The sequence below is a fragment of the Temnothorax curvispinosus genome, unplaced genomic scaffold (genome assembly GCF_003070985.1).
Source record: "Temnothorax curvispinosus isolate PA1 unplaced genomic scaffold, ASM307098v1 QBEX01016545.1, whole genome shotgun sequence".
Classification (NCBI taxonomy): Eukaryota; Metazoa; Arthropoda; class Insecta; order Hymenoptera; family Formicidae; genus Temnothorax; species Temnothorax curvispinosus.
Window position 1 is genome coordinate 323982 of NW_020226325.1, and position 21009 is coordinate 344990.

The 21009-nt window shown below is 38.8% G+C and overlaps 1 protein-coding gene across 10 annotated transcripts in view; it reads right to left on the reverse strand.

The window, feature by feature from the left end:
* The window catches only part of LOC112466785 (solute carrier family 12 member 4), a 76145-nt gene that overhangs the window by 18817 nt on the left and 36319 nt on the right, over nucleotides 1–21009 (reverse strand). Inside the window, exon 1 of one of the 10 annotated variants that reach the window (XM_025035105.1) lies at nucleotides 9157–9878. The exons of the other annotated variants lie outside the window; for them this stretch is intronic. Within the exon in view, the coding sequence (XP_024890873.1) occupies nucleotides 9157–9229 (73 nt within the window). The 5' untranslated portion in view covers nucleotides 9230–9878. Of the gene's footprint in view, nucleotides 1–9156; nucleotides 9879–21009 lie in introns of those variants that run through there. 10 annotated transcript variants of the gene reach the window in all.

Sequence of the window (21009 nt, forward strand, 5' to 3'; positions counted from 1 at the left end):
CAGTTTTAAACTTTCGTAATTTATTCGGTTCTTTTTAAAATTAATCTGTAACATCTTCCCTCTTTTTGCTAAATTCTTTGCTAAATTACAGTAAAATAAGTACATCACTTTTAAGACTATAAATTTCACTAAATTGTAATTCTAATGTTTTTTTACAGATTGATTTTGTGAGAACAAAAGTTATGAAAGTTATGAAAGTTTAAAACTACACAAGGATCCTATAATCACTCTATATTTCTGAAAAATATTTAAAATATTAATAAAAAAAAACTATGATTTCCAGATGTTCCAATATCGGGACTACCATCTTTAACAATGCTATAATTTTTCAACATACGGATTTAAGATATGTAGAAAATTAATGAAAGGTTTCTCGCAAATATTTAAATTCCGAAATTTAGCAACAAACAGGTTAATAAATACAACGGTAAGAACGTGGAAAATGACGAAATTTAATGGTCGCAAAAGTGGAGCAGCTCGTTGTCGCGACAGAGGCGATATAGCTCTGTGCAAGAAAGCCGCGTAAGGAACTGGAGCGGGACGCGAGCGTCGTGCTTGGAAAATACAAACTCCTCTTTGTGCTTGCACGCGCGCCATTTGCCAAACGCTAGCAAATTTGGGACAATCTCGTGAGGAGAATTAACGAGAATCGAACTTCAATCGCCCACCAAAGCTGATGATACCTCGATACAAAATGATCCTCGCTTTCGAAGCTGTTCTCTTGATGATTGCATTATGCAAAACCGCGTTTTCTATTACAAGTTTCTATCCGTCTGTAATTTGTGTATCGCGTTATCTTTTGAATGCCAAATAGTATCGATCTTTCAAATATCAAATTTTCTTTTCTTCAAAAATGCTTCAAACTTATATGTAATATTTGTTTCTATTATAAACTTTTAAATAACTGAAGATTCACTTACACCATCATCAATTAATCACTGTCATTAATATTACCATTTCATCAATTAAGTATAGTTTATAAAAGCACAAATCTATTTCTCCCTAACGTAACTTCTCTAATATAAAGGTTGTTTCATTATAGCTTTGTAATTGAGCCTGGAATAATGCATCGCCTCACGAAAGTCGAAACTGCAATTTGCCTTTTTGTATACCCTAGCAAAAATTAACGGCTTGGATGCACCGACGATAACACTAGACGACGGTGTCTGGTGAAGACAGATCGGTTTACGTCGCCAGCGAGATAGCCCTTCTCCGTGATAAAGCAATACACGAAAACGCGCGTCTTTTATCTCAGAAAATACACCGTATCGATGTTATCGTATTTCTGTAAAAGTATCGTAACAGCTTTATCTCTTTTCCGCCATACGGAACGCTATTCGAACGCATTCAGCACAAAAGGAGCATTTTTGCAAACGATTCTGCGTTGGCGACGCATTCAGATTTTTATTGATGATATCTATGTATGATCGTATGACATTTCAAACAGAAAATTCTTCTGTGAAAAATCCTCGTACAAATTGTTTTCTCTGTAAAAATACCAATCGTGGCCCCTGAGTAAGGTTTAATAGTCATCCGTTATTTGCAATTGAACTAGCATGTAATTATGCACGCGTCAATGCGCAAGATCCGTTCGGATCTCACTAGATACACTTCAATGACCTAAAGGAGGATCTGGAAAATCAGACTAATGCATTAGCGACGTTAATTAAGAGCGATACGTTATCTTCCGTAATTTTTCTTCAAGAGATGTCCTCTCGAAACTCGCAATCGACGTAATTGTGTTCGTTAAATATTCCAAGAGAGCGATTCACCTTTCACCAATTTATTCCACTCTCTTCCGCGAGTCCCAATAAAGTAGAATTATCATCTTCCACAAAATTTAAAAGTTAAAATAAATTGCAGCAACCGTAAGTATAATTTGTGATTTATATTTAGCGACTTGAAAAATAAGGAAATACCCACGCGTCTAAAAATTCGATTTAAAATCAAGAGATCAGAAATTCGAAGAACGAAGAACATTCATAAATTCAGAATCGGAGATATATATAGTTTTATGAAAATAAAATGTACGGACATCTCAATTTTTCTCGAATTTTTTTATAAATTCCATTTCTCAGGCGGAAAATTTCGTTCAACACGGTCGGCACGAACCCGGAATTACGAGCGCGTCGATCTATACGTTTCGATTTCATAAATTCTATTTCCCGACGCTCGTAAATAAAGTTAAATAGGCGTGGGTGCATTTCGGCGGAGACGGCGACGGCGGCAGCCGAATTGAATTTCATATTTCAAACTTATGGCAATTACCGCACGATATAGTATTTTATCGAGTGGGCGGCGGCTGGCGATTATTGGTCATCGATTTACGTTCCGGTGGCACGTGTGCATTCGCTCGTACGTGCGACATTGCGTGCTTCAACGTTGTGTACACTTCGGGGTAAGATGTGTCGACCATGATAAGATTTATGCATTATACTATACGAGAAATTGCATCTTCAAGACGTGCATCTTTAACACGTCCATTAATCATGGTCAATTTATAATTTTATATCAATAATCATTAGCAATAATGTAACAGAATAATATTAGCAAAATATTTTTGTCGTGTTTCTATTATTTCTTAATCTTACGTTTTGCAAGAAGAGTGTTTTACATCATCCATTTTACGGGCATCCTATTATTGACGCCCATAAATAATCCAATAACGGAGTTACGATATGATGTGCTGTTTTTTTAATCTATGTATGACCATTAAAAGCTAAAGAACTTACTATGCATAGATCGACGATCTTTAATCTTGGCGCAACGAACGAAATGATAATAAATGAGTGATAAAACTGTGTAAACAATAACATGGTTAACGATCGGCAGAGTTTGCGACTATCTTTATGCGTCACTTATATCTTGCCTTGGCTTTGGCTGCTCGTAAATCACAAAGTCGACGACGAATTGAGTTAAACTCGCTTCGTAGACGTTTAACGTTAAATTCTCATGACAGCAATTAAATTTTCCGTTTTTTGGTATAAAGGAATTTTAGCGCTAACAGCCTTATTAAGAATCTTTCTTTCTCGAAATTGTTCTTTATAATATACTTCTTTTAGTATAATTCTAATTTTTGTTCTCCTAATTTTTAAAAAATTTAGATTAAATAAATATCGAGATTAAAACTTTTATTCCGAAACCTAACAACTTGGTACCTTTAGCTCAAATTGTACCTCTTAGGATTAACTTAGAGTTACATCTCGCGAGTTCTCCGAAATTATCGAGGACAGCTGCGGATTATCCTTGGAAAGTTTGTCAGATCGAAAGTACCGGGAGACAGAGAGAGAGTCGGAGATCCAACGAAATTTAAATAATCGGCAATTACGAACGAGCGAAGCGTGAATTTCATGCGGAAGCGCAACCGCCCGCTTGAGCGCGCCGACGCTATGTCGACGTAATTTCCCGATGCATGACCGCACCGAGGTTGACGCCGCAGGATCCGATCTGACGCTGCAACGCGCGTCAATCGAGAAATTGTGTGTCAACAAGACCGCCGATAGCCGCTGGACGTGCACACATGGGCGGTCACTTATCCTGGCAAGAAACGCTTGTAAACCGCGGTCACTTCAATTTTCGCAAAACTCGGATTCGTGAAGCCAACAAGATCGATCTCGACACACTTTTAGAGACTCTGAATTCATTTGAAAGTGGAATTTATCTTTTTCTTTCTCTCTCAAAAAACAGTTTCAGTTGAGGATCCTAACTCAATCATCTCGCCCTTCAACAGATTCAATTTAATTACTTCATATTATTTTAATTGCTTTAATTACTCGTTTCTAAAGCATTTATATATAAATGAGAGACAGAGAGAGAAAGAGAGCAAATCCGCATAAATGACTTACAGAAATATCTAAAAATTTCTCTCCGCATAGTCCGCGGGCAAAAGAGATAAAGCGTCCACTGCAAAACTCAATGATGCGTAACTGTGATGATCCTCCCCTTTAACTCGGCCACGGTAAAACGCGAAGTATTTTTCGCTAAAAATGCCCTGATGATCGCATTAACTCGTCCGTATGTAAACCGACGCATGTTTACAGAACGAACCGTAAGTGGAGAAGATCGACGCATATCATCGTGTGCCGCTCAACAGATCAATCATGATTACATACATATATAGGCGTGTCAATGGTCAGACAGACGCGTAAATCATGGAGGGGTGCGCCGCAAAACGGTTTACGTCAATCCGTATTCGTAGTATCCGATTTGCTTAATCGTGGGTGGATAGAGTGCATAGAGTGAATGCATCTTTGGGATATCAATCGCGCTTATCGATGGTATCGATCACTTGCAATATGTGCAATTTCTTTCTACATTCTTATGGCACATAAAATTTATAAATGTATATACAGTTCCAAAAATGTGTAATAAAATTTTATACTTAAGTTACAACTTATTTGCTAATTTGTTAAATCCCGACTTACTCCATTTAATTTATTTGCAAGGTATGTATTTCCCTTTCTCCCGAGAAGACGATTATTATTTAAGGATGTATTGCACCTATTTTCAAAGCGCTACCAAGTGGATAAAAATTTGTAAGAATGTTCTTTTAGTCTTCCTGATGTGTTACAAAAAAAGTAGAAACAAATCCACTAAACGGTTGCTGAGATATAACGATTTTAATTTTCACTGATTTTACACGTATTTTTATGGGAAGAGACGATTTTGACGGATAAAACAGCTAAAAAAATGTTGAAGGAGCGCTACCAATATTTTGAATTTTTTTGTACATCTAGTATACGAATAAATGAAACTATCTGTCAAGTTTCAATTGTCTTCACTACACCATTTTAAAGAAATAAATTAATAATTAATGATAATTAATTATTAATTAATAATTAATAACTAATTATTAATTTTATTAATAATTTGACGTTATAAAGTTGAAATCAGGGCATTTTTACTGCCAAAAGTTTAGGCTCGTAAATTACAAAAATCGCAAATAATACTGGAAAAAACATTTGTAAAGTAAAAAAATACCTTTGTAGGAGTAAAAATAAGACTCCTACTATCTTGAGTATCTTACATCTAGATTTACTATGCGTTAGGCGTAGATATTCAAGTATTTCAAATTTCATGCACTTTTGTCTAAGATTGTACCAGTGATACATCCTTAAAAAAGATATGTGTATAATAAAAATATCAATTCTTGTTTAAGATTTGCATTCCTACAAACAAAGATTCATGCGACTCAATTTTGGCAGTATTTTCACGATTGTCATAAGATAAAATAATCGCGATAATTTTATTAAATTCACGTGTTAACTCGTGTCTCAGAATGCTCTCATTTGTCTTATCACGAGATAACGTGGACGTTCTCAAATTCTTGGAGATCTACCTAAAGGATCTCTGTTACGCTTTAGTTTACTTCGATTTTATCAGAGCAACAATTTGTAGCCGTTCGATAGAGAAAAGTTTCCAATGTCACTCGATTCCAAATACGTCACAGTAATCATGACGGACAGAAGAATCGAAGATAGAAATTGGAACTCCTCGCTTCTCGTGTCTTCGATGACGGGATGTAAACAAACCCGTTTTTGATGGTTTTGTACTCTATCGCATTTCAATGCTGCGCGGTTTGCGGTTCCTATTTTTATTTAATTCCATCGTACTTTGCCACAGAAATTCTCGGTCAAGTACGAATCGATGCAGATGCAGAATGTGAGATTGATATATTCGAAAGACTCCGTCGGATTGTTCATAGTCATTAACTATGTTTCAAGCAAGTAACTGAATCTCTTACACGAAGAAAAGAAATTCACAATTGTGAAAATTGGTTCCCCAGTTAGGAACTTATTTCTGTTATTTTCCTGTGTGTGTAACCTAATTTATTAAAAGTATCTTTATGTATAAAGTAGAATGTCTGTCTGTATGTGCCTGTTAACCCCTAAGCCCTTTGACCGATTTGGATCAAATTTTGCATCATTACTCTCTGGACCTCTCTGGAAAATATAGGCTACCACGGATAACCCCACAGATTTTATCCCCTTGACATCAAAGCTCGAGCTACGAGCCGGGTAGTTTAAGCTAGTATTTTATACTATATTACGTTGTAATAAACTAAATATAGATATATATAAATGATATAAAATAGATAGAAAATAAATTATATTATACTTATATTTTTCAATCATTTTTTACCGAACATATTGATTCATTCCCTTTCTCGATTCGTGTACATTGTGCAAAAACAGAATAATAATGACATAAATATATTTAGAATAATAAATTTCTTTCTCTAGTATAGAATAACAATTCAAGTAATTTCTTTAATAAATATATTTAATTTTACAAGGTTTCCCTTGCAAGACTGCTAAACAACGTAATCGACTGCTATCAACGTAAGACGATTTCGCAAAACAAAACAGTTGTTTTCTGCGATTTCCATGAATCTTCTAAGTGTCTTACAAGATTTAGTCTCAAAAAGCGAATTTTACAAATAGATTCTTGAGTCATTTTATTCTGAATTTAACAGCGTATTGAAGAAAAACAATAATAACGTTTTACCATCTATGTTTCGGAAGATTGTTGAGTCAAAACAGACTTTAAAATTGGGATCAAATCGCAAGCTTTACGCCGCTCGGATGTCGTTCGCGAGACGAACTTTGACCTTTGATCGTCGTTACTGCCGAGTATTCGGAGCAATGCTTCACGTTCTGCTGATCAAAGGACGCTACCTCCCTTGCCTCAATGTGCATTTGCATGCACACGTACATACATATGTCACGCGTGTATGCAACGTGCCCCTCCGTCCGACGCAAAGTCGGTTGCTGACTGTCGTCGTTTTCAGCGTTCGCTTTGCGACGCTGAAGAAGACGCGCTGACAAAATCGCTTTTTACAATTGCATTTAACCGCTCTTTACTCTGCAACAGTCGCGAGTGATCGGTTTTTGTGATAAAATTACCGAAATTTATCACAAATTTTTTTATCACAAATGATAAAGTTAGAAATTTTACGAGATGGATGTGTTGTTTGAAAAGAAATGTTTGGCGCGCGCAAAACACTATAAGCAAAAGTGTAGATTATTTTCTTTTTTAAAGACTTTATCGACTTTCTGCGAGTGTTTGCATATTAATGGCCGTTACTTACCATCGGATATGATCGTGAAATATGGGCGTTGGGTGGGCCATAATTGCGAAGAATAATCGCGACTTAAAGAGGAACTTTCTCTTTTTGTTGTTCGTGCGAATGGTGAGAAGCGCCACTCCGTCTTATTCTGTCTCGCCGTTAATTGACTCAAGGTCACCCTTTTTTAGCCCGATACTAATTCAATTAAGCACAAGGCCGCGAGGTGAATCGATAGTGCACACGAGAGACAGAGAGAAAGCGTGTATATATGTCCACGGAGTATCCCCGTGGTTTTTAATGCCGAAAGCTTCCTATAGATCCGATTGTCTGACGTCTAGTAAAGTGAAGCTTTATACTTTCATTCCCTTTATCTACTACCGAGTGTCAATCCGCGCACGGACCTAATCAGATTTACGATCTTACGTATATAGCTGAGTAAAACGAGATACTTTCTGTTTTATAGATAATGTCTGCTCCAATTCACGACTATATAAGTAAAGTAAAACTAATAATTATATTAAAACGTTAAATATATATTGTCTACATTAAAGCGCTTGCTAAAAAGTGATATATTAATTTTTTGATAAAACTGTCACTTATTATATATGTCCAAAAAATGATCTGCAGTATAAGATTAAATTATATAGAAATATAATTATTTAAAACACTTTTGATAAATGATCGAACGCGAATAACATGATCTATATATCTCTGAAATTTCATAACTGAGAATGGAGTTTCTGATAAAACATGAATCAAAATTAGTATTTAAATATTTTAGCTAAAGAAAATAAATCTCAGATTTATCACATATTTTAGACAAACTGTCTGGATAAGTTAACGATAGATATCCGTGAGCGAGGAAAATTTGATACGTGTAAGATCCTAACTCATAACAAGTGGCTGACAGGGGGGGGGGGGGGGGGTGGGTAGATTCTATCCCAAAGTCTTTCCTCATATTCTAGCTCTCACCGGAAATTTTACATTATTAATAAACTATTTCCCATGCAAAACTGATTCTTTATTATGCTTTGAAATATTAAGATACAATCAAAACTTTACATTCAATTTGAATTCAGCATCTACATTCCATTTCGAACTGCTATTATATTTAATATGGCTTATATATTTTAATATGGGGTGAGAAGTATTCTGTGACTCAAGTTGCGTGATTAAAACAATGTCCCAAGGCCTAAATTAACATTAATCACACTAATGAATTGGCGAGTCGACAGCTTTAAGCTCGCATGAAGATTCACAAACGTCGCTTTCCTCGATAAAAAATCTCAAATTTTGGAAATTTTATCACAAGAACCGATCACTCGCGACTGTCGCAGAGTAAAGAATAGTTAAATGCAATTGTAAAAAGCGACTTTGTTAGTGATTCTCCTTCAGTAAAACGGACGTCACAAAAACGGCGACAGTCAGCAACCGACTTTGCATCGAGCGAAGGGGCACGCTGCGTACACGCGTGACATATGTATGTATGTGTGCATGCAAAAGGATAACCTTGAGTCAATTAACGGCGAGACAGAATAAGACAGAGTGGCGCTTCTCATCACTCGCACGAACAACAAAAAGAGAAAGTTTCTCTTTAAGTCGCGATTATTCTTCGCAATCATGGCCCACCCAACGCCCATATTTCACGACAGTAAGTAACGGCCATTAATATACAAACACTCGCAGAAAGTCGATAAAGTCTTAAAAAGAAAATGATCTACACTTTTGCTAGCGTCTTGCGCGCGCCAAATATTTTTTTTCAAACAACATACATGAAATCAGCTCGTACAATTTCTTATTTCATTATTTCTAATAAAAAAATTCAATTTTTTATTTTTATCTGCTACTACTACTGCTATATATTAATTTCTATTTTCTATAAATAATAAACTTCTATTTTCATCAAGACATACTATAATTGATTAACCCATACACACTAAAAAATTTTTTCAGATACTATTGCCCTACTTCAAATCTGTATACTTTCATAATTGTAGAAGGCAATTTTGACGTATTTTGCGCACGCGGAAGTTGAGCGGATCGGAGCGGAATTAAGGGGGTGTCGGGGAACATGCAATGATGCGTACCAGCTTGGGGACGTGCTGGCGAACCGTCGGGCACGACGATCTTGATCTGCGACTTCGGCGTGCCCTCGCTCATGGTAGTTTCGACACGTCTTCGATTTTCCACCGACCGGGGGTGGGAAACACGAGGCCCCCTCTTCCAGCTGCCACCCAAAGCTCAGTGCCGTCCACGCTTTTCCGACACCCGCGTGAGTTGCAGGATCTTTATCTCGATCGTCGCAGGATCCTCTTCCCGCAGAATGTCTCTCGTCGTTAATTTTTTTTTTTATTTGTACTGATTACTTTGATACAAGCTTTAGGTGAAACTGCACTTTTACCCTAATTTACGCGTAAGATCAGTCGCTGCGACGTCGATCTCTGCGAAATCCCGATCGATGATCGTTCTGAACCCCGTTGTACGAGATCAAGAATTTTTGGCGAAAAATGAGCGGAAAAATTCGATGATCTATCCTCTCGATTCGCCAGGAATGACGATTTAACTGAACTACAGGATCACAAAATCGGTATGCGATCGATGGGGGATCTAGCTCATTTGGGATCTATATTTTCGAGTATCTTGCAATTGCACAGATTTTACTGGTTGTTTATGGTACCAACAATCCAACGTGGAAATCTCGGGCCGCGGATAGATCAGTATAACGCTCAATATCGATCTTGATCTCTGAAATCCCGTGGAAACGCTTCAGGTGTGGAAGAAGACGTGGAAACTCGTGAAGAGGCTCCTAGCTCTCGCACGACGGTTCGCCAAATTCCGCGCGACTTACTTTCCGCCTCGATCCCTCTCGTCAACCCTTTCGCGATCTGGGAGGAGCCGAGCCGTGCGCCGAGCCGCGCGACACGGGTGGCGAGAGCGGCGTACGGCCGCGAGGCGGGCGCTCTCAGTCTCTCAGCGGGTGCATCTCTTCCTCCCTCCCCCCTCTTCTCTCGCAGGCGGTGTCACAAGGTCACGAGATCACTGGGTTCGGCTGGATTCACGCGCGCTGGCGTACGTACGTTCGATCGATCAGTCGGTCGGTCGGTCGCGGTTCCCACCGACCGGGAAGTACTTTGCCGATCAACGATCGCGCGATTGCGCTGCACACAATAAACACACGTATACACACAGATACGCACGCGATCGAGTCACGTCTCTAGATTTTCTTCGAGACTCGATATCAATCGTCTAATAAATAAAACGAGACAGTTGAGACCGTGCCACCGCGATTGATAGTTAGGACCAGTCGATGCCGCGATGCGATCCTGCGACCGGGACGGCACCAGGGAGACCAGACGGTGAGACGGCGCACCAAGGAAAGCGGGAGCGCAGCGCGCGTCTGACTATCGCGGAGCGTAGCTACTGCGCCGCGGCTGACTAGATCGCGGACAGTCGCTACTGAGCTGAGCGCAGTGGTACAATCCGTGGTGTGTCGGACGTACTGGCTGCTTCCTTCTCCGGCGCGTTGCGGAGTCACGGGTCACCACCCTTGCGCGTCTCTTCCTGGACCAAATCTCCCTCCGTTCTCCCTCACTCGTCGCGCGTTTCCAATCTCATTCCTCCCTCTTTCTTCTCTCTCTTTCTCTTTCTCTCTTTCGCTCTTTCTCCTCACACGCTGATCGCTTCAACGTGCCGAGCGTGCAACGATCGCCCGATGCTGACTCGCACGACGGCGGCTTTCCCTCGCAGAAAACGTCGACTGCCGCGCGCGCGCTACTGCGAGGGGGTCGGTGACGGCGACAAAGCGTTCTCCCCGGCTTTTCCAGGGGTTCCTCTCCTTCTCCCCCTGCGCCCCTTCGTCGTCGCGCGCGCGCGCGCTTTTACGCCCTCTCCTCTCGATGATCTTCCTCTCTCCTCCTGACTCCCCGCGGCCACGATGCGTTTCCTGTCTCGCTTCATCTCGGCACGCGTCCCCCTCTCGCTCCTCTCGCGTCGGAGGACCGCGAGGTGTCCCGGGCGTAGTGAGCAGCTCTCACCCGCTTTTCCACCCTCGCACGGCGCCTGCGCGTCCCGGGGATGTTCCCCTCGCTCACCCCGCGTGTTCTCCTTTCGCCTCCCTGACCATCCGTCCTGCGGATGCCCTCTCGGTCTCTCTTCGGTCCATGCTACCCTCCTTCGTCTCCATTCTCCTCTCATCATGCTGCTCCGCAAGCGCTCACCTCCTCTCTCTTGCCTGGTCTACCCGCTTTTCTTCTCTTTCCCTCTTTTCTATTAGGTGGTCGTCTCTTTTATCAGCCGTCCTCTTCCTCCCGCCAGTGTTATCTCGTCGGACCACGCTCCTCGCGTATACGAAGCTGCCCTTCCGGAGGGCATCCAAGTTTTTTGGCCGGACACTTACGACGGATTTGAATGCGTGCGAGATGCGAAAGCGGGTCACGGTTTCGTCTCTCTCGAAAGAAATGCAAGGGACAATGAAGTCGAGTAAAAACAGTTTTCGTCGACCTAGTTTTTCCGTATAGAACGGACAAAACAAAACTGAAAAAAAATGCTTCCAATTTGCCCTTAAACTTTATTTTTAATTTAATTTCCACTTTTTCAGCACAATCGCATATATTCGCAACTTGCCGCGCGACAAATTCATTTGTCTGTCTCTCTCACGAGATGAGAGCGGAATAAGAACCCGCGACATATACGAATTACCGACATTAAAAGCGCGGGATTTATCGTGCCTGTTGCGATTCCGATACAATAAATCGTCTTTGCACGAGTATCGCGAGTAAAGACATGTCGACGCTTTACGGCGATCGCGATTGCGTGACTTTTTTCAAACATTATTCGACGAACGCAAGACACATGTCTTTTCTCTTTCTCTCTCTCTCTCTCTCTATCCCGTAAATACATGTGTGCGCGAAAAAGAAAAAGGCTCCACACTCGCAGCGCCGGTTATTTATGTTCACACCTACGGGATGATCACATAAACCGAGGCTTAAAGCCCTACTTTAAATCGGAACACCAGCTTTAAGCGGAGCTTCGCGATATAAAAAAAAAAAAAAGGAAAAGAGACCCAGGTGATATCTCACAACCGTTCGCAATCCTTCCGTTATGCAAAGCACCGTTCGTGTACTTACGAGTGGAGACATTATTGAGAGCGTGATAATATGCCGAAGATGATGTTCACGCATTTAAAGTAATCTCGGATTTCATATTTTCTAACGCACATTTCCACCAAGTATAAAAGGTATAAAAAATTTCATTTAAGTATTTAATGTAGTTTATTATTTAGTTTTCTTTTAATAATGTATTTTTCAAGTTTTCTTCTTTAGGAAGTTTCATTTCCTTTAGAAAAAGAAATCATGCGCGCGCGCGCGTATTCTAGAATGCAACGACAAAATTATTCTCACTGCATTTTGATGTCGAGTAGATAACATTGCCTCACGTAATGACGTATACAAGAGTGACTCACGGGACAATGAAAATTATATCGCTGAAATTAAAATGCCCTGCGGTAGCTAACTCCCACCGGATAATATGGCGCAGTTTTACTATAATATAATTTTATTATACCATTGGTAGAGTAAAAGAGAGCTAACCGCTCGTAATTTTGATGCAGTACAGCACCGGTGTCTTCCTCAAGCATTATCCACTATCGCCGTCGACATATGAATTTTAAAAGTAGCCCCTTTTTCTTCTCTCTCTCTCTCTCGCCGTTCGTAACTATGCAAGCCGAATAGCGAGGCGCGAGAATCCGGGAATCGAATACGAGAGTTCAAAAATAATAGGAACCGTCCCGAGAGCTCAGGCAAATTTGACTTGCATCGAAAAACGTTCATCGATATCAACGAACTGGCATAACTGTTTTTGCGAAATAGCAAAAGATGATAGAGAGTTAATTGATTCATACGGACCATTCGATTACAGTCTGACTGTCTGTTTTATTCTATTTAAAACGGATATTATGAAATTATAACTTAGATTTTAGAAGCTATAGAAGTCGAAAATTTTAAAATATTTAAAATTAACAAAAAAATACACGACATCCGCTTAAGTTTTTAAAATTTAAGCGTAGTTTTCTTTAGATTAACTAAAAAATGATCGATTTCAAATTAATCAATGAGATCATTGACAATAGAGAGCCTACACTGTTAAATATTAAAGGATGAAATTTAAACCAATATCTTGAATTAAATAATATTTTGTTATTTTTAACTACCATTAACTACTGTGTGTCAAAATTTATTATTTAAACACAAAACAGTGTTATTTTAACTCCATTGGTTTAGTTTTTAACATTGTTAAAGACTAAACCAATGGAGTTAAAATTTAACATTGTTTTAAATTAACGACATATTGAATAGGAGCAGTGCCGACCTATAGGAATGGTTTTAAAAATGACTCAAATTGAGTCACTTCACACAATTGATAATTTGACATTACGAGTTTAACAGTGTAAGAGAAATCTGGGCCATCTTATGTATTTATATAAAAAGAAAAATAAGATAACGACTCGACCTAATGCAGGCAGACTCCAGAACATTATTGTAGGAAATTTATAACGCAACAGTAATTTAACGTTTCGTATACGGATACAAATCGGCAAATTTAACCCGTGCACAACAGCGGCGGTGCTAAAATTTGCACGTTCGGAGTAAATTAGCGAGCGTGCAACCCAGTTGTGAAATTTCATGTATTTCATGTATACGGGCTTAATTAAAGCGATGTTATGTGCCGTTCCCTGTACATACAGTGACGAATGGCATGTTTTCGAAAAATATATGAGAGAAAGAGAGAGAAAAAGAGAGAGAAAAAGAGATCGAGAAAGAGACGGAGAGGGAGAGTCCGTTTCATGCTCGCATAAAACCGCCTACGTGCATCTCGCTGCGAGATGCAATCGTTAAAACGTTATTACTGATTTTTGCGCGCTTCTCACAGCAGCAAAGCCGGCACACGATAAAGAAATACTCATTGGAGCAAGATAATGAAACTGATGGCAAAGTTCTGTTCGCCGGAACTTCTCGTGGAATTATCGTAAAGACGGTGAATCGCCTTGAAGCCGCATAAAGATTCGAGGCATCAAGCTGCATATTGTACCAAGCAATTCAAATAAAAGTTTCGACTTTCCGTAGCTCTTATTCCCACTTCTGTACACAAGAAATATAGTGACTTAATAACTCGAGTTGAACTCTGCATGGTCCGCATCTTTTATTTCTTAACAGCGAATTTCTATGTAAACCACTTTATATTTGAAGAAGAAAATGTTGCTTCCCTCGCATTTTACTTACAAATTGGTATTTTTAGTTGTATGAAATATCCGGAATTATTTCTTACGAAGATTATCATACAAACAAAAAATGAAAAGAAAAATACAGGTACTTCATTTATTTTTTACCTTAAATAAATTTTAGTTTAAATTTTGCAACGTCGGCAATTTATTAGTAGTTTAGTGACTCTCCGGAGTAGAATATTAAATGATAAAAGACACGACCAAAATGATATTGGGATCTCTATTGCAAATAGCCACAATTTTGCGGAATAGCGATGGTCGCTGCGATCGATACAACATGCGGTGCACCTATATCGGGAAACATTGAATGAGTTGCAGCGGACCTTCGTAATTTTCGACAGGAGTTTGCAGAACACGTGGAGCGAACTAATTCGATTATGGACAATCTGACCGCGCCGAGGGAAAATTTAAAGTTCACTCGAGCAGAGCGAGCACGCGATGTTGTAATTGCCGATTCCGTTATTATTTCATTAGCGTAATGCATGTAACAATGTAAATTAGTAGCACGTAACACGAAACATCGCGCAACACAGAGATTTACCACCAAATTGCGAAAAATTGAACGATCCTGATATATATCACATTTTAATTACACGTGCCGTGCCGTCTATATACGATCGTCATATGTTTGCATCGTAATAAAATAAAGGATCGATATCAATTTCACCGTGTTAAATCCAAGTCAATTTGTGTAACTTGTATTGCGCATGATGGTAACGCGGTGGAATAAATTCATATTGTAAGCATACGTTGACAATATACACGTATATAATAACGCTGCGAGTATGTCACGAACACTAAATCAGAGTTTATTTAATCTCAAGCTCGCATCCTGTTAATTTTCAGTGGATAATTTGCATTCCTAGGAGATTCCTAAAGAGAGAGAGAAAGAGAGAAAAAGAGAGAGGGAGAGAGAGGGAGGAAGGGAAGGAGAAAAAGGAAGAGAGATCGATGGAGAAAATCTGTGTGCAACTCTTGTCGAGTAATTTTGCTAAGTGAAATGCACCCAGGAATTAATTCGTCAGTAAACTAAACTACTGACGTCTATTTAAAGTTCACTCCACTTAAATTGATGTTCACATAAACTGCCATCCCGTTGTATCATTATCTTTAAGCGACTAATAATTTACCGCTTTTAGAACTGTCGTACGAAGTGGTCGATTTATGACATCGATTATTAATAATTAATCGTCCTTGATGACTCTGTCTCACATTGAAAGAATCATTTAGAATATCATTAGAGAGTAAATTATCGAATTCTTCAAACAAAAGTTACAAGCTAAGTAATTACTATTAAATTTTGATCTTAGAGAATTTTCCTTACAGAGTAAGGGAGAGCGCAAAGTTATTTTCCCAGAGGCTAAGTAGACCCTGAGAGTATGCTTCTTGCAGTAATAAATTATCCAGGTAAGATTATTAGAACTAGAGAGAGATAATAGGAAGTAATAGAGATAAGGAATCGAATGGTGAGAGAGTGGTTTAAAAGTCTTTCGAGCTGCTCGCGAAAAATAATTGGCGAAAAAAGAAAAATGGATATTACGGTTGCTCTCTGCGAAAGAGTTGGCTATAATTTAACCGTGAGAGGCGTTACCGCGTGCCACTCTTCGCGATGCTCGTGTGAAACCGCGATGCTGAGGAGTATTCGGGATAACGAGCAGAATATAGGGCAGAAACTTTGGACGCGTTACGAACAGGTCTACACGAATCGTAGCGCTGGCTGTTCGATTTTTATCGCTGACGAAGAGCAAATAAAAGTGCCAATATTGTAAGTTAGCACGTCAAGAAATCTCGTTGGTACATTAATTAATAGAAAATAATGCCGGACGTGATTTTATAATTCAGATAATAGATAAACATATAAAAAAACAAATAAGGATTTTTTTTCGCGGAAATAACTAATAAGCGTAAATAAGTTTCAGATCAAATAAGAATTTATAGAAAAAATTAGACGCGGATAATTTATATTCTAATACTTATTTGTTGAATAATTTTAATTTTTGTGCTGCAATTCTAATTTTATTCTTATTATTTTTATAAGTTATTTGATAACTCTTAATTATTGTCGTTAAAATGATTGATTTATCTAAAGTATCATGATTAAACATCAGATATTAAAAATAGACAACGAAATCTTTTCTACAATAGACGATGATATCTTTTCTATAATCCTAAATAAACTTTCCTACGGAACTTTAATTTCTCAGAGAATCAGAGAGTCAATTACAAAGATATTTAAAGTTCAATATTGTCGGAGTAGACTCAGACCGGAGAAATTCTTGTTAAAGAAATATCGTTTGTGAGTTCGTCAAGTGTCTTTAAATAAGAAGTAAACGAGAGAAAAGGTATTAATCTCGAAAATACTTCGTATCCCAATTCTCGATTCCAATCTAAGGCCTCCCTAGATTCACACTTTTAGCGTGCATCTTGAACAAGTTTCTTATGATCTATAAGAAAGCTATAAACCCGCTCGATTTTCTCCGGGACGTGGAAGGGTGTCTCACCCGTGCCGTTATACGTCATTAAGGGCGGACAGATGGAAGGGCGCGGAGAGCCGACTTGTACGGCGAGTTTATGGTGGCTGAAGCGCACCGGCGGCGAAAGATGCCGGGCAAGCGGGGATTGTCGACAGCCTGGGGATGACGTCATCCCCGGGTGAACGATGACGTAAAAGCCGGGGTAACGTTACGTTACGCAAGCGTGAGGGATGCGCGCTGCGCGCGCTTACCCACTGCCCTACTTTCTGCCTCGCGCGCGCATCACCCCCGACTCGGGGATGAACTCGGCGCTCGTTTCATCTCTTCGTCCTCTTCACGTCTTTCTCCTGCCCCGCGTGTCGCGGTAGTGCGCGAACCGCGTGTCGAGAAGCAGAATTAACTCTCATTTCGAAAGGCTTTCTGTGTAAACCCTATTTATTTAAGCGTTTAGCCGCGCGGAAACGTGGAAAATGAAGAGTTCGAAAGTTTATCGAGATAAAGATCCTTCGCTATCTCTCTTTATTGCATATACGTATACTTAATATTAAAAAACTTTCATCTGAAATTATTTTAATAAATCAATCGTTTGAAAAAATATTTTATTTGCGATAATACTCCTAAAATATAAATATTGAATGTTACCTTTACACATTTCGGTATTATTCAGTACGAGTTATATTTATTTTAACATTTATCCGACATTTTAACAGAGACAAATAAAACTTTTGTCGGAAGTAATGCCCGAGAGAGCATTTTTTAAATTCTTTTAAGGCCATAAAATATTTTTACATAATTCTTTCCAATTTTTCATTATATTTTTTTTAAACATTGCATTTCAACATTTTTCAACAAGTTCTTTTCGTATCAAAGTATTTATCCATATTGGCATGAAAAATTGGATATTTGTTATATTGAAAAATATTTTCGTTAATCCTTTTATTTAGTATATAAAATAAAATGGTTGTGCAATAAATCTTTTTTTAAAATTTCGATAGCTCTTCGGTATGGCTTTAGTGTATAATACTTTAAGAAATCCGCGCGATATTGTGTGAAGTCACAGTAAAGCTTAGAATAGACACGTTTGTCAGAAATTTTAATAAAATATGAAGTTTAATATTCACGCAGCAGCGTTCTTCTGTTATACGACACCGGGTAAGAATTAATGCGGCGACTTTCAGATAGATCGGCAAAATTGGCGAAAATTCCAGAAGATCGCCTCGAGCACCGAGATCGTCCTCTCTCATCTTCGCGTATTCAAGCTCCATTAAGTTCAACACCGTAGGAGTTGCCCTGCGGCTATGGACCCGGGATAAGAATCGCATCGACTTCCCCTTATCTGGGTCAAAGGTATGCACAGCACGTCGGACATACACGTGCCTGTGTAAATCTGTGAGATGCGCGTGTGTATGCGTTCACATCGCATCCCAGCGCGGTAAACAACATTGACACTGACGGCTTGGCTCTCGATCTGCATCATTAATATACAACACGTTCAAGCCGATTCACGCGATTAAGACACACAACAAGATAACGGGATGAATATCGTTGGAAACACGAGGATTAACAACTTTGAGAGATGATCGGAGATTAACATTAAAAGAAAACTGGAAAACGGCTTTTAAACGATTATAAGAAGTATCTGCTTATCATCAAGATAAGCTCCGCTCTTAGATTGTTCCAAGGCGATGTTCAACTTAAAGAGATAGAGAAGCGCCCTTTAATTATTTCGGAAATCAGCGATTAGTGGTTAAAGGAAATTCCATTGCGAATTTGGCTGATTAAGAGACACTTCCCGAGCGTTACAATGGCTTGTTAATCCAATCTCTGAGGCATGAGCTTCCTGAGTGATTAAATCTCTCCTTTAACATCAATTAAAAATTAAATATTGAAAAGAATTAAATAATTAAAATACATTTTAAGATTTTTGCGAAAATGGAAAAAGTTGTTTTCCACAAAAGACAATTATTTTAACAAATTGAAATAATCCATAATCCGTTAAACGTTAAACAATTCCGATAATATAATAAATTTAAGAATTGCAGTGATGTAATGATTTGTAAAACAAACGCTGATTTGAGAAAATGATAATGCTCAACTTTTCAAATTGGTTCGCAGCAACTCTCATGGAACTTTAAATTAAACTTGAAGAGACACTAGACAGCTGTCGCGAATAAATAACTGGAAGATAAATGCGTGACACAAAAGTGTCCGAAAGATCGTACAATTTTGAGCTAGCGACGAAAGAACAAATTATAACCACCGGTCACTTGACCGCCGCATCTTTACATGGTTTATCGCATATGTCGCTTAAATGTGCAAGGTCGATGGTGAATTATCGACTGGAAATTGCGAGGGACGGATTATCGGGCACCGAGGTCCTTAATAAGCGTTCCCTCACGGCAATTTGCACGGGTGGTGTTGCATCAAACGGCTGACATTAAAACGCGCAATTCGGTCGCACGCATTATGCAGGATGATCTATATCGGGAGAGACGGGAAGATATTTCGAAAGGACGAGATAAAACGTGTCACGAAATTACTCAAGGATAAAAAATTTATGAGTTACGACGGATTCTCTACACGAAATAAATATCGAAATCTGTCAGGTGTGCAATAAAATTTTACTTCCCAATTAATTTTCGATAAATTTTCACCTAGATTGGAATAAATGTCGCAACAAATAACTATCAAAAAATAAATTTAAACGTCACCTAATTTTTGTAGTCGTAAATAACGCTGAATGTATGCAATTAACAGTAGTGTCGCGGTAACAGTATAGGAATAATGAAATCGTAATTAACAACAGCGTCAACCGCAAAACCGACACATCGTCGATCCTAATGATCCTAATTGATCGACGTACTAAACAAGATACGACACTGATCGCAAGTTTGCACACAGCGAATCAAGATGCACCGCGAAAAAATCCGAAGAACTCGAAGAATGTCTCGATTGAGATCGCAATTCGCATTCAGTCGTGATTGAAAAACGCAAATGCAATAACTGCATCACAGAGATAATTCAGATGATGTGAAAAAGAAGAAAAAATACAAAAGATATTATTGTCGTAGCGGCAATATAACGTGATAAATTAGAGAGAGGTATTTAAATATATATATATAGGTTTTTTACTAATTAAAATGCGATATTGCAAGTGTAAATAACGGTATGAATCGGTATCTTAAATTCTTAATTCTCAATTCTACATCCAAATTAAGTTATTAGTTACTAATTAACGATTCAATTCAGGCTTTGCTTTTCCGAAAAGTAGAACTCTGGAGAAGATGTATGATAAAGTTGTAGTTTTCCGAAGCGGGCTGGATGTGTATTGTGTGTGTGTGTGTGTGTGTGTGTGTGTGTTCTCTAGGGTTGCGGCCCACTTTGCACATATGGTTAAGGTATCTATCGGATAAATCGCCGTCAAATAACTCGTTCGAAGGATTCATCTGGTGGAGCAAATAGTTCGATCTGCCGTCCGTTCGCATCGGTGACAAGCTTGCCCGCTGTTCTCGTCTCTGTTCCGAGAGCAACAGATCGATACAGCGGAGTCTGCGTCTCCAATCCGCGTGTATATATACTTTATTACCACGCGGTGCACCCGGTACATGCCCCGGGTACAGGGTGGTCCCGCGACGATAATGCAAGCCACGTTCCATGGAGATTATCGCGTCTGTAAAAGAGGTTTATCGTCTGTTCCCGGCTTGCCCGATGCTTTTCGACTAAAATAAAAAGCGACACCGCGCGGGAGACTTCGTCAGGGAGCCGCCTGCTCTGCATCCAAGTTAACTCGCGCGTGTCTGTGTACCGATATACATTTAATCCGAGAATCCGTGGTCGGATTCTGGGATTAAATGTATATCATGTACTAACAATATAATCCCACTCGAAAGTATGTCTTTATACATAAAAGACAATCTCGTTCGAGAATGTATGTTCATATAATTTCGCAATTTTGCCTTACAAATTCTCGGAAAAAATACTGATATTATTCAACTTTCGGGCATCAAAAGATAGATCAAACGGCGTAAGACACGCACTTTTTAATTTTAATTTATTATTATAATTGCTCTATTTTCTAAATTGTGCTTTAAAGAAATTAGGAAAAAGTAAAACAGAAGTAAAAGAAGAAGTAAAAGTTTTACATTTTTTCCTAGGAGTCTCGTCACATATTGTTTGTTATGATAAAC